Below are 13,625 nucleotides of genomic sequence, written 5' to 3' on the forward strand. Positions count from 1 at the left end.
GAATCTCTACCCCAGAGGATTATGGGCTCTCCACCATTGAATACATTTGAAGTTGGAAAGAGGTTTTCTGGTATCTTGGGGAATTAAAGGATACTCGAAGCAGGCTGACAATTGGGCAGTATTGTACTGAATGGCAAATTCAATACACGACTCCACTGTATCAGTCAATTTGACCACACAGCCTACGTCCGCTCCTATGTTATCACACCTTTAACTACTAAGGTGGAAGTCAACTTTAAAGTGTCATTTTCCTTGGTAAAGAAGCTGGCAGCGTTTTAGGTTGAACTTAGTTTGTTTCTAAATCTTTTAGTTTCTTTCTCAAACTAATTTTTCCATTTCTGGTACAGTGTGGAGCTGGAAGAACACAACAGGTGAAGCGGCATCAGAGGAGCAGGAGAGTCAATGATTTGGGCTTAGATCCTACAACAGGTTCTCCAACACTGCTCCTCTAATGCTGACTGACCTCTGTGTTCCTCCAGCTCCTCACTGTATTCACTCTGACTCCAGCATCTGCTGTTCTTGCTATTTCCAATTGTGATGTTTGAGAGTAACACCATGCTTCAGCAGCACTTGACAGAGGCGTGAACACATGATTATATAGCCAGTTGAGAAATAGTATTGGTTCAGGTGTGCATCCAGCTTGCTTCTGGCCATATTTTCTTAGCAGGGTCAATCCCACCCTCCCATTTCAAATCCTGTTTGACAAATAAAAAGGGCATTACCTTTTAAGCTACTCTCCTAGTGAATTTCCAGGCCAGATGGTTTCTCTTTCAAAGCAGCATAGATAAATCCAGGAATTCATGAAAACAGGAGCAGAAAGGATCAGGGTAGAAACAACACCCACTTTCCCAGCACCAAATTTCATATTATGTGACTTAAATGTCCTGTAGCCACTTTGAAAACTACTGAGAGAAGGTGAGTGTGAGAGCAGGGTGGAAGGCATGTATGTGTTTGAGCGAGTGGGGGTGTAGGATGCCACATAAGTGGATGAATTCTTATGATATGCTGGATTCAGTAGGATTTGGTCAGAGAGTGAGAGAAATTGCGGGGAAGGAGGGACCTTGGTCAAATGGGTCAATGGGCTGAAAAATGGCAGATGGAGCTCAATCAGGATAAATGAGAGATATTGCATTTTGGTACAACAAACAAGGGTAGGGCTTATACAATTAATGGTAGAACCTTGGGTAGTATTGTAGAACAGAGGTGCCTAGGGGTGCAGGTACATAATTCTTTGAAGTTTGCATTAAAAAGGTGTTTGGCCTTCATTGCTCAGTCCTTTGAGGAAAGGAGTAGGGAAGTCATGTTGAGGTGTACACTAGTGAGGCCTCTTCTAGAATACCGTACCTAATTCTTTCGCCCAGTTCTCGGAAGGATATTATCAAGCTGGAGAGTGTTCAGAAGGGAGTTACCAGGATGTTGGTGGGCATGGAAGGTTTGAGTTATAAAGAAAAGTTGGATAGGCTGGGATGATTTTCCACTGGGGCGTAGGAGGTTGAGAGGCAACCTTATAGAAGTTTATAAAATTTCGATGGGTACAGATAGTATTAATGGTAGTTGTCTATTCCCTAGAAGGGGGATTTCAAGACTAGGGGGGGACATTTTTAAGGTGAGAAGAGTCTTGAAAAAGACAATTGAGGCAAACTTTTACACAGAGGGTGATTCACGTGTGGAATGAACTTCTGGAGGAAGTGGTGGATGCAGGCACAATTGCAACGCTTAAAAGGCATTTGGATAAGTACATGAAAAGGAAAGGTTTGGAGGGATATGGCCCAGGAGCAGGCAGGTGGGAATAGTTTGGTTTGGAATTATATTTGGCATGGACTGGTTGGACAGAAGCATCTGTTTCCATGCTCTATGACTCTATGAGAGTCAGAAGAGACAGTGGTAAGTTGGGGGTACAGTTTGATAAGTTACTCAGGATCTCAAGCTAGTTTTAATGCTCTAACTATCCAGGTGGCTAATAAGCTTAACTGAGTTTGGAACTCTCTGAAATGTCCAGCTCAGAGATGGGCACTTTCTCACAGAGTTCCTGATACAGGTAATTTCCCAACAAATCTCAGCAGTCCAGGCAACTCCCTTCGAGCCAGCACCACCATTCATTATGATCATGGCTGATCATCCACAATCAGTATCCTGTTCCTGCCTTATCCCCATAACCCCTGATTCCACCACCTTTAAGAGCTCTATCTATCTCTTTCTTGAAAGTATTCAGAGAGTTGGCCTCCACTGCCATCTGGGGCAGACCATTCCGTATATCCACCACTCTCTGGATGAAGAAGTTTCTCCTCAGCTCTGTTCTAAATGGCCTACCCCTTATTTTTAAACTGTGTCCTCTGGTTCTGGACTCACCCATCAATGGAAACATGCTTCCTGCCTTCAGAGTGTCCAATCCCTTAATAATCTTATATGCCTCAATCAGATCCCCTCTCATCCTTCTAAACTCAAGCGTATACAAGCCCAGTTGCTCCAATCTTTCAACATATGATAGTCCCGCCATTCCGGGAATTGACCTCGTGAACCTATTTGGAGTCACAGGGTGTCTGGAGAGATTGCCCAGCTTCAGGATTTCCCTGATCTGTATGGCCTTGAATGCTGGCTCCAACTTCTCCTGCCACCATTTGACAGGATTGGACCCGTCTATCTCAGAAAACAAAATGAACAGGGCTCACTGTTACCATCGGTCTCCAGCATACATGTATTGCAGCACTAGCAGGCATTGTGGTCTAAGCAGCTGCAATTAACTGGAGCATCCCTTCTCTGCACAGTAGTTCTACGTGTCTGGCAAGTGAATGGACCTTTCATGGCCTTTTGAATTTTGGTAGGGCTTTGCTTGGGTTTAAAGTAGGACTTGGTCAAAGCCGATTTTCCCTTCTGCTGGAGATTTGAACAGACTTACTTTTGGATACAGCAGCCACCACAAGCCTGCTGTTGGCTGATTTGTGGTTCAAACTGTCTCATATTAGCGAATACTAACTCCTGCTTCCAGCCGGACAGGCATCAGTAACAGTGCACTTGGCCCACAGTACAGCCACCAGTGCAGATTCTCCCTCCGTGATTGGGGGTGCATGCCATTTTGCTTCCAGGCCAGTTCAACTCCATAAAAGAGACTGCAATTTTAGCAATATTTTTCCTTAAATTTATGGGAACAAGTTAGAAAGGCTTTTGCGATACAGCCTGCTTGCTCTGTGTGCATTTTTAAAAAAATTCCAGGGCTGTGGTTTCAAATTGGGCAATGATTTTTTTCTTAAATATATTGCTTTTAATGCATACAAAGTTGAAACTCCCATGTTTAAAAGCATGTAGTTCTTATTTCCATGGCTGGGGCTTGCCCAAACAGATTGGTTGCCTGGGAATAAAGTATCTATTTTTGTCATAATAAGAACCTGATTGTTAAAATGTTTACTCTGAGTACATGCAATTCGTCTTCCATTAGCTAATGATCTTTTTGTTAAGAAGATGGTCATAAGGCAGGGCTTGCTAAAAGTAATGCACAATTCAGCATTACAAGGCACAGCCGCACTAAAGGTATCCTTCACTTTTAACAGCCTGACACTAACATTGCATCCACGCATATGTAGGAAGTGCTCCCCTCTTTCTGTGGCACAAATAAATGCAGTCACGAAGGAAATACTCATGCTGTATTTTGGCTATTTCTAGGAAACAATTACCCAAAGGGTACCTGGATCCAAATGAGTCGAAGGCACTTTCAATGAAATATCTCAGGGAAAGCATTCCTGGAAAGGAATCCATCCCAGAAATAAATTACTGAACAACAAGCTGAAAGTTACTTTTGACGAATTAAGGGTAAGCAGGCCTCAACATGTAGATATGGTGATAGTTGATGATACATGCATTCAGTCAAGTTGGGTGAAAAAGCTTCTCAATCATCAATTATCTATTGCATTCACCAAAACTCATACCGTTCCAGTATTGCATAGTATGGTGGCACATTGGTTACCACTGCTGTCTCACAGCGTCAGGGATCTGGATTCAATCCCAGCCTCGGGCAACTGTCTGTGTGGAGTTTCTCCCTGTGTCTGTGTGGGTTTCCTCTGGGTGTTCTGGTTTCCTCCCACAGTCCAACGATGTGCAGGTTAGGTGGATTGGCCATGCTAAATTGTTCATTTTGTTCAGGGATGTGTAGTTTAGGTGGATTAGCCATTTAGGGTTATAGTATAGGGGCATGAGTCTGGGTGAGATGCTCCTCAGAGAGTCAGTGCAGACCTGTTGGGCTGAATAGCCTGTTTCTACATCGTGGGGATTCTTATTTGTACTATCAGCGGTAACTAATAGGAGCTCTTCAGTTACCTGCATTTGGAAACATTGACTTAACTGTTCTTTTAGGCACATATTGTGAGCTCATACACAAATTTGTGAAATCATTCTTTGCTGTCGGACAAGAATTGTACAAAAATTTTTGATCAGACTGTATAAAATGCACGGGATAATAACACCACCAAAAGATTTTGAAATGTGTATACTGGTGGTGTATTACAAAACCACATGACAGTTGGGAAACATTCAGGATTTTTTTTAAGTAGGGTTGCTTGCTTTGCATCTAGTCACATTTATGAATATATATAACTGAAACAAACATAGCTGGTGTCTCTTACTTGAAAACAACGGTTTGGAGTTTTTTGAATTTGATTGTCCAATGCTGTCTGGTATCAACACTTCAGGCTTAGGATAGAAGCAAAATTTCTGACTGACAAATTATGTACATGTTTAAGCTTTTTGTATCTAATGTACTCCTGGCAGAAGCTGGAAATGTTTTTTTCCCCTTACATTCTGAAGTCATGACTTACCACTGTGGTATGTATCCATGGAAGTTGACAGCTGTCTGACACTCCATTCTAGAACTCATTCTTCATTACATGGGCCTAAAGAGGAAATTTTACAAGGGCCAGAAAGTTGTTCAATTAAAAGGATCATTATTGTCAAACCTGAGGAAAAGCAAAGTACCACAGAATGCTGAAAATCTGGAACTTTCTCCTTTTATCTGAGGAAAGACATGTGGTCATTGGAGAGATTCCAGAGACAAAGAATTCCTAAGTATGAAGGGATTTTATAAGAAGACGTTGAGATAGTACTGATTGAAGTTTAGAAGAATGAGAAGTGATCGTATTGAAAAGTACGAGATACTTATGGGGCTTGACAAGGTAGATGGAGAAAGGTTGTTTCTCCTCGTCAGTGTGTCTAGGACCAGAGGGCATAATCTTAGTGTAAGGGGTCACCCATTTAGGACAGATGAGGAGGTAGTGAAACTGTGGAATCCATTACCATAGAGGCTGGTTCATTAAGTATATTCAAGGCTGTGATAGACCAATCTTTTATTCAGTAAGTGAATCATGCCTTATGGAGAAAAGTCAAGAATGCGAAATTGTCAGATCAGCCATGCTCTGACTGAGTGGTGGAGACTTGATGGGCCAAATGGTTCCTGCATCTTGCAGTCTTATCATCTGAGAAAAGAGAAACAGAGGTCTGGTCCCTTCCCATAAATGCTGCAGGCCTGCTGAGTAATTCCAGCATTTCGTGTTTTTATTCCTGGCAATACTTACTTTGGTACCCTCATCAGGTAACAAATTAAACCCAGGAAGTGTGTCTAGATTTTTTTAAAATGCACTCATCGCTTGACCTCTCCTGGTGCCATGACAGGACCCCCCTCATCATCCCACCAGCCTTATACTCAGTAACTCACTCTCCAGCATTTCTTCAACCCCCAAGCACATCTTCCACCCCACTTTCAGCATTCCAAAAGTACTTTTGCCTCCACAACAACCTGATTTGCTCCACAAATCACCCCTATAGTTCCCTTGTCCCTTTCCATGTGAGCACAGGATATATGACAACTGTCACTTTTACTTCCTGTCTCCTCACCATACATGGTCTCAACTACTGCTTCCAGGAGAATCTGCTATTTACGTGCATACCTTTCAATTCAGTATGCTGTTTCCACTGCTCACATTGCAGTTTGATCTACACAGGGAAGACTAAACTCTGTATGGGTGACTATTTTGCAGACACCTTCACACAGTGTGTAAACATAGTCCAGAGCTTCCAGTGACTTCCTGCTCCTTTTAGTCTCCATCCTCTTCCCACACTGATCTCACCATTCTTAGCCTACTATGCTTTCCAGTGAGTCTCAGTATCAGCTTGAGGAACAGCATTCGGCGTTGGTTGGCACTTTACAGCCTCCCCAGCTTAATATTGATTGCAACAATTTCAGTTTGGGTTAAAATGTAGAAAAGGATGGTTCTCTACTATCGAAAGAAAACAATGCACTAACCCTTCTGATCAAGAAAAGGGGAAAATGTCATTTCACTGTATCTCTGATGAGAACATTCTTTAAAACAAAATCCTATCAGTTCAAAGGCCCCTCTCTATATTGGACTAACAGTAATTTGTGAATGCTTTGGTTTAAATTCAATTTAACATCATTGTGGCTCCAGTCTAAATGGTTTACATTAAAGGCTGGGCTCCAAGACCTAGGTGAAGAACATCACCATTTCGCCCATGAAATTTACTCTGCCATTCAATGTGACAAATAATTCTCAACTCCATTTTTCTGCCTTATCTCTATATCCCTTGATCCCTTACTGTTTAAAAATGTGTCTATGTCAGCTTCGAATATACTTAATGACCCGGCCTTTACAGCGCTCTGGGGTAAAGAGTTCCACTTTCTTATCTCTGTTTTAAGTAGATGATCCTTTGCACTGAGATTATGCTTTCTGATTTTAGGCTTTCCCACTTGGGGAAACAACCTCTCTGCACCCTGTCAAGCCCCCTAAGAATTCTATATATTTCAATAAGGTCACATCTTATTCTTCTAAATTTCAATGAGTACAGGCTCAACCGACTCAAGTTCTCATAAGAAAAATCACTCTATACTTAGGCTCAAAGTACCAACATTTCTCTGGACTACCTCTAAAACTTCACCTTTCCATATATAAGGTGACTAAAAATGTTCCTGTATTCTAGGCCTAGACCCTTCATCAGAGAGGGGGATGGGGGGAGGGAACTGGAATAAATAGGGAGAGAGGGGGAGGCGGACCGAAGATGGAGAGTAAAGAAGATAGGTGGAGAGGGTGTAGGTGGGGAGGTAGGGAGGGGATAGGTCAGTCCAGGGAAGACGGACAGGTCAAGGAGGTGGGATGAGGTTAGTAGGTAGCTGGGGGTGCGGCTTGGGGTGGGAGGAAGGGATGGGTGAGAGGAAGAACCGGTTAGGGAGGCAGAGACAGGTTGGACTGGTTTTGGGATGCAGTGGGTGGGGGGGAAGAGCTGGGCTGGTTGTGTGGTGCAGTGGGGGGAGGGGATGAACTGGGCTGGTTTAGGGATGCAGTGGGGGAAGGGGAGATTTTGAAACTGGTGAAGTCCACATTGATACCATATGGCTGCAGGGTTCCCAGGCGGAATATGAGTTGCTGTTCCTGCAACCTTCGGGTGGCATCATTGTGGCAGTGCAAGAGGCCCATGATGGACATGTCATCAAGAGAATGGGAGGGGGAGTGGAAATGGTTTGCGACTGGGAGGTGCAGTTGTTTGTTGCGACACCTCCGCTCAGTTCGCAACAAACAACTGCACCTCCCAGTCGCAAACCATTTCCACTCCCCCTCCCATTCTCTTGATGACATGTCCATCATGGGCCTCTTGCACTGCCACAATGATGCCACCCGAAGGTTGCAGGAACAGCAACTCATATTCCGCCTGGGAACCCTGCAGCCATATGGTATCAATGTGGACTTCACCAGTTTCAAAATCTCCCCTTCCCCCACTGCATCCCTAAACCAGCCCAGTTCATCCCCTCCCCCCACTGCACCACACAACCAGCCCAGCTCTTCCCCCCCACCCACTGCATCCCAAAACCAGTCCAACCTGTCTCTGCCTCCCTAACCGGTTCTTCCTCTCACCCATCCCTTCCTCCCACCCCAAGCCGCACCCCCAGCTACCTACTAACCTCATCCCACCTCCTTGACCTGTCCGTCTTCCCTGGACTGACCTATCCCCTCCCTACCTCCCCACCTACACCCTCTCCACCTATCTTCTTTACTCTCCATCTTCGGTCCGCCTCCCCCTCTCTCCCTATTTATTCCAGTTCCCTCCCCCCATCCCCCTCTCTGATGAAGGGTCTAGGCCCGAAACGTCAGCTTTTGTGCTCCTGAGATGCTGCTTGGCCTGCTGTGTTCATCCAGCCTCACATTTTATTATCTTGGAATCTCCAGCATCTGCAGTTCCCATTATCCCTGTATTCTAGGTGTGGTCTGATTAGTGCCTTGTATAGTTTTAATAAGAATTCACTGTTTTTATATGCCATTCGGCGTCCCTATTAGCTGCTGAACTTAGATTCTAGCTTGTGATTCACGAACGAGGGTTCCCAAATCCCTTTGCTCCATAGTTTTCTACAGTCGTCTCCATTTAAATAATTTTCAGCTCTATTCTTCCTGCCAACATGGCTAACCTCATATTTTCGCACATTATATTCTACCTCCCAGGCTTTTGCACACTCACTTAACCTGTCTGTATCCCTCTGCAGACCCCCATCATCCTCACTACTTATCTTGCAAACAACTTTTGGTGTCATCTACAAACTTGGTGATACTCACTTTCTGCATCTAAGTCATCTATTTGTAACCTAGATAATTTGCATTTGGAGATTAGAAATATGAACACTGAAGCTTTCTTTCCATGGTATAAGTTTGAAGGCTCAGGATAAACTGATCGAATGAGGTCGTACTGTGGTAAAGGGCTCATTTAGGAGGGTATTTTCACTGAATCTGATTTGAGTGGACTTGGAACCCATAATTTTCTGATTATACTGATTGCTTAGATAAAGGAAAGAGAAAGTATTCCCTGTTATAATGTGAGACAATTTCTGGTTAAACCTGAGTCTCGCTCAGATTACAAACAGCAGTAGAATTACGTCTCATGCTAAAAGCACTTTTGTTCTGAAAATAAAATGAAACCAGACACTTGCCATGTAAACATATGTAAATTAGTGTAGAATTTAATTAAGCACTTTTATGGAAAATGAGTCACCACAAACGTGACTCAAAAAACCTCATTTCACACATTGCATATTCACAAATGACAAGGTACAAAGAAAAAAAACAAAGTCATATCACAAAATTAGGAATGCACTTCAGAACTGGGAAACTTTCAGTACAGATCAATGAAACATAGTACAAAAATCTACAGTAAGTTGTATTTGAATGAATGTCTGTACATCCAGGACAAAGCAGCAGTGCAGGACAGAGAAAAAGGTTAAATAGCAAAAAGCTATAGATTATTACAAAATATATATTCAGTCCTGCTGCGATTCCATGTTCAGATTCCCTTCATGACCATTGTATAAAATTCAAGTAATGAACTGTGTACAACTAAGTAACCGATCTGCATTGCTGGATCAAACCTGCATTTCGATCCTTCATCTATACCCAAGACGTCCAGCAAAACCTTCACTGGAGAGGTTTAGAAGGTTCTGCTGTCAATTGAGTATTACATATGTAGAGAATTCTCTCCCAGTTTGTGCATTTAATAGTTCATGTCCTTCACCCACAAATAGATGAATCAGCTTCCATATGAAAACAAGTGATCATCCACATTCCTGATAGCCAGCCTTAAGGTAGCTCGCGAGCAGCAGTTTAATATTACATTGCTCCCCCACCCACCCACCCGCATTTCCCTTAGTGACTAAAGCAAACAAACGTGCGTAGTTTTAGTTAGTCCTGTAGATCTCCATAGTCTGAAAGCCATTCTCCCAAATGTTGAAAGAGTGGAATTCACATGCGCAATACACACCTCTTCATCTGTAAGACACCACTGGACTCACACAGCTGACTGGTCCCAGGTCTGGTCAACATAAACAGATTAGTGTTAGTACCTTGCACTATTTAAATACACTTGGTAGTACTGGATCTGAAATTATAATCAACAGCACAGAAGATACCTTGGCAACTGGGGCCCTTGACGATCCTGCAGGGAACCGGATACTGGTCCCTCTGTTTTCATCCAACATTCTTCCTGGCGACCTCTCCCTACTAGGGTCCAAAGGTCTGCCTGGAGATTTCTCCCTCTCCAAGCCCCTTCGTGGTGATTTGTCTCTTCTCACCTCCTGTCTACCTTCTCTGTACCTGACAGATCTGTTCAAATCCTGAGGTGAACCTTCTCTGGGGCCAGGTGCCAGTTTCTTTGACATGTGTTCATTGTAGGACGGAAGACCCCGCTTATTAGGGCTGCTACTGGTCAGAGAGGGAGAGAGGATTCTGATCAGAAAATAAAAATTTCAATAACATGAAAGTCAATACATCAACACAGGGCATCAGTAGGTTCAGGTTTTCAAACTGATTCAATGATTACTAAAGGAAATAAGTGCTAGTTAGGTCCTGAAGTAAACAACCTTTCTTCGTGCACAAAAAAGAATTGATAACTGGACAGAAAAAAAAAGTGATTGTTCTGGACAGAAAGCATCATCATTACTCTCTGAGGAAGTTGTTTGCACTGGATGATCAGCCCTGCTGGTAGTATTACACTTTCTGGTGTTCTGGTCAATAAGAATATTCACTTGTGGGAGGTGGGCGATGCTGGCTGGGCCTATGCCAAAGTCTAATTGCCCTTGAGAAGGTGGTGGTGAGCTGCCTTCTTGAACCACTGCAGAACATGTGCTGTAGGTTGACCCACAATGCCATTAGAGAGGGAATTCCAGGATTCCAGTGACAGTAAAGGAAAAGTGACATGTTTCCAAGTCAGGATGGTGAATGGCTTGGAAGGAAATGGTCATGGGTTCAGAGGGTGCTGTCTAAGAATGTTTGGTGAACTGCTGTAGATAGTACACACTGCTGCTACTGAATGTCAGTGGCGTAGGAAGTGGATGTGTTATCAATCAAATAGACTGCTCTCTCCTGGATGGTGTCGAGCTTCTCACGTATTGTTGGAACTGTCACCATCCAGACAAGCAGGGAGTCAGGAAGTGAGCTAGTTGCCACAGTATTCCTAGCCTCTGACCTGCTCTTGCAATCACTGCATTTATGTGGCATGTCCAATTCTGCTTTTAGTCAATGGTCACCCCCAAAGATGCTGATACCAAGGGAGTCAGTAATGATAGCACCATTGAATGTCATGGGGTAGTGATCAGATTGTCTTTTATTGGTGACAGACATTGCTTGGCATTTGTATGGCATGAACATTACTTGCCACTTCTCGCCCCTAGCCTGGATATTATCCAGATCTTGCTAAATATGGACTGCTTCAGTATCAGAAGATTCTCAAATGCTGCTGAATATTGTGCAATTGACAAAAATCCTGACTTCTGACCTAATGATGGAGGGGGGCATTGATGAACCAGCTGAAGATGGTTGGGCTTAGGACATGACCCTTAAGACCTCCTGCCGAGATATCTTAGAGTCGCTAAGAGTAGTGTCCTAGGCCCATCGAGCTGCTGGATCTGTTTGAAGTCTGTCTCTTTTAGCACATGATGTGGAGGTGCTGGTGTTGGACTGGGGTGGACAAAGTCAAAAATCACATGACCCCTGAAGGGTCTGCACTCCAAAAGCCTGTGATTTCAAATAAACTTGTAGGACAATAGGCTGGCGTTGCGAGATTTTGGACTTAATTTAGCACATTGATAGTGCCACACAACACGTTGGAGAGGATTCTCAATGTGAAGGTGGGACTGTTGCCACAATGTCTGTGATGGCTCCTTATTGATACGGCCATGGACAGATGCAGCTGCAGCTTGCAGATGGGTAAGGATGGTTTTTTCCTTCTTGCTGGTTCCCTCACAACCTGCCAAAGATCCAGTCTAGCAGCTATGTTCTTTAGGACCCACCCAGCTTGATCTGTAGTGCTCAGAGATAACAGGAACTGCCGATGTTGGAGAATCCGAGATAACAAAGTGTGGAGCTGGATGAACACAGCAGGCCAAGCAGCATCTTAGGAGCACAAAGGCTGATGTTTCGGGTCTAGACCCTTCTTCAGAAAAGGGGGATGGGGAGAGGGTTCTAAAATAAATAGGGAGAGGGGGAGGCAGACCGAAGATGGATAGAGAAGATAGGTGGAGAGGAGAGTATAGGTGGGGAGGTAGGGAGGGGATAGGTCAGTCCGGGGAGGACGGACAGGTCAAGGGGGCGGGATGAGGTTAGTAGGTAGGAAATGGAGGTGCGGCTTGAGGTGAGAGGAGGGGATTGGTGAGGGAAAGAACAGGTTAGGGGGGCGGGGATGAGCTGGGCTGGTCTTGGGAAGCTGTGGGGAGAGGGGAGATTTTGAAGCTTGTGAAATCCACATTGATACCATTGGGCTGCAGGGATCCCAAGCGGAATATGAGTTGCTGTTCCTGCTACCTTTGGGTGGCATCATTATGGCACTACAGGAGGTCCAGGATGGACATGTCATCTTAGGAGTGGGAGGGAGAGTTAAAATGGTTCGCGACTGGTAGGTGCAGTTGTTTATTGCGAACCGAGTGTAGGTGTTCTGCACAGCTGTTCCCAAGCCTTTGCTTGGTTTCCCCAATGTCGGAATCTAACCCCACCACTAAAGACATTTTTCCAATCCCCACCCTTGGCTGCCTTCCGGAGAGACCACTCTCTCTGTGACTCCCTTGTTCGCTCCACACTCCCCTCCAACCCCACCACACCCGGCACTTTCCCCTGCAACCGCAGGAAGTGTTACACTTGCCCCCACACCTCCTCCCTCACCCCCATCCCAGGCTCCAAGATGATTTTCCATATCAAGCAGATGTTCACCTGCACATACGCCAATGTGGTATACTGCATCCGCTGTACCCATTGTGGCTTCCTCTACATGGGGGAAACCAAACAAAGGCTTGGGGACAGCTTTGCAGAACACCTCCGCTCAGTTCGTAATAAACAACTGCACCTCCCAGTTGTGAACCATTTTAACTCCCCCTCCCATTCCTTAGACGACATGTTCATCCTGGGCCTCCTGCAGTGCCATTATGATGCCACCCGAAGGTTGTAGGAACAGCAATTCATATTCTGCTTGGGAACCCTGCAGCCCAATGGTATCAATGTGGAATTCAAAAGCTTTAAAATCTCCCCTCCCCCCACTGCATCCTAAAACCAGCTCAGCTTGTACCTGCCTCCCTAACCTGTTCTTCCTCTAACCTAGCCCCTCCTCCACTTCAAGCTGCACCTCCATTTCCTACCTACTAATCTCATCCCGCCCCCTTGACCTGTCCGTCCACCCCGGACTGACCTATCCCTTCCCTACCTCCCCACCCATACTCTCCTCTCCACCTATCTTCTCCTCTATCCATCTTCAGTCCGCCTCCCCCTCTTTATTTCAGGATCCTCACCCCATCTCCAATTTCTGATGAAGCGTCTAGGCCTGAAACATCAGCTTTTGTGCTTCTAAGATGCTGCTTGGCCTGCTGTGATCATCCAGCTCCACACTTTGTTCCCTTGATCTGTAGTGCTACTGCCAAGCCACTCTTGGTGGCGGACATTATAATTCCCAAATCCAGAGTACATTTTGTACCTTTGCCACGCTCAGTGCTTACTGCACATGTGGATCAATTTGGAGGAGTACTGATTCATCGGCTAAGGGAGCACTGTATGCTGTAATCAGGTTTCTTTGCCCATGTTAAACCTGGCAGCATGAGAGTTCACGGGGTC

At 44.7% G+C, this 13,625-nt stretch overlaps 1 protein-coding gene across 4 annotated transcripts in view; it reads right to left on the reverse strand.

Annotated features, from left to right (window-relative positions):
* Positions 1–9,675: 9,675 nt before the first annotated feature.
* LOC125464168 (citron Rho-interacting kinase) overlaps positions 9,676–13,625 on the reverse strand; it is a 197,615-nt gene continuing 193,665 nt past the window's right edge. For 3 of the 4 annotated variants that reach the window (XM_059655120.1, XM_059655121.1, XM_059655122.1), the window contains 2 exons: positions 9,944–10,235; positions 9,676–9,846 (listed from right to left, as the gene is read on the reverse strand). In XM_059655120.1, coding sequence (XP_059511103.1) covers positions 9,823–9,846; positions 9,944–10,235 — 316 coding nt within the window. In that variant the 3' untranslated portion in view covers positions 9,676–9,822. The remainder of the gene's footprint in view (positions 9,847–9,943; positions 10,236–13,625) is intronic. The other variant, XM_048556312.2, reaches the window with a different exon arrangement.

This window comes from Stegostoma tigrinum, chromosome 26 (genome assembly GCF_030684315.1).
Source record: "Stegostoma tigrinum isolate sSteTig4 chromosome 26, sSteTig4.hap1, whole genome shotgun sequence".
Classification (NCBI taxonomy): Eukaryota; Metazoa; Chordata; class Chondrichthyes; order Orectolobiformes; family Stegostomatidae; genus Stegostoma; species Stegostoma tigrinum.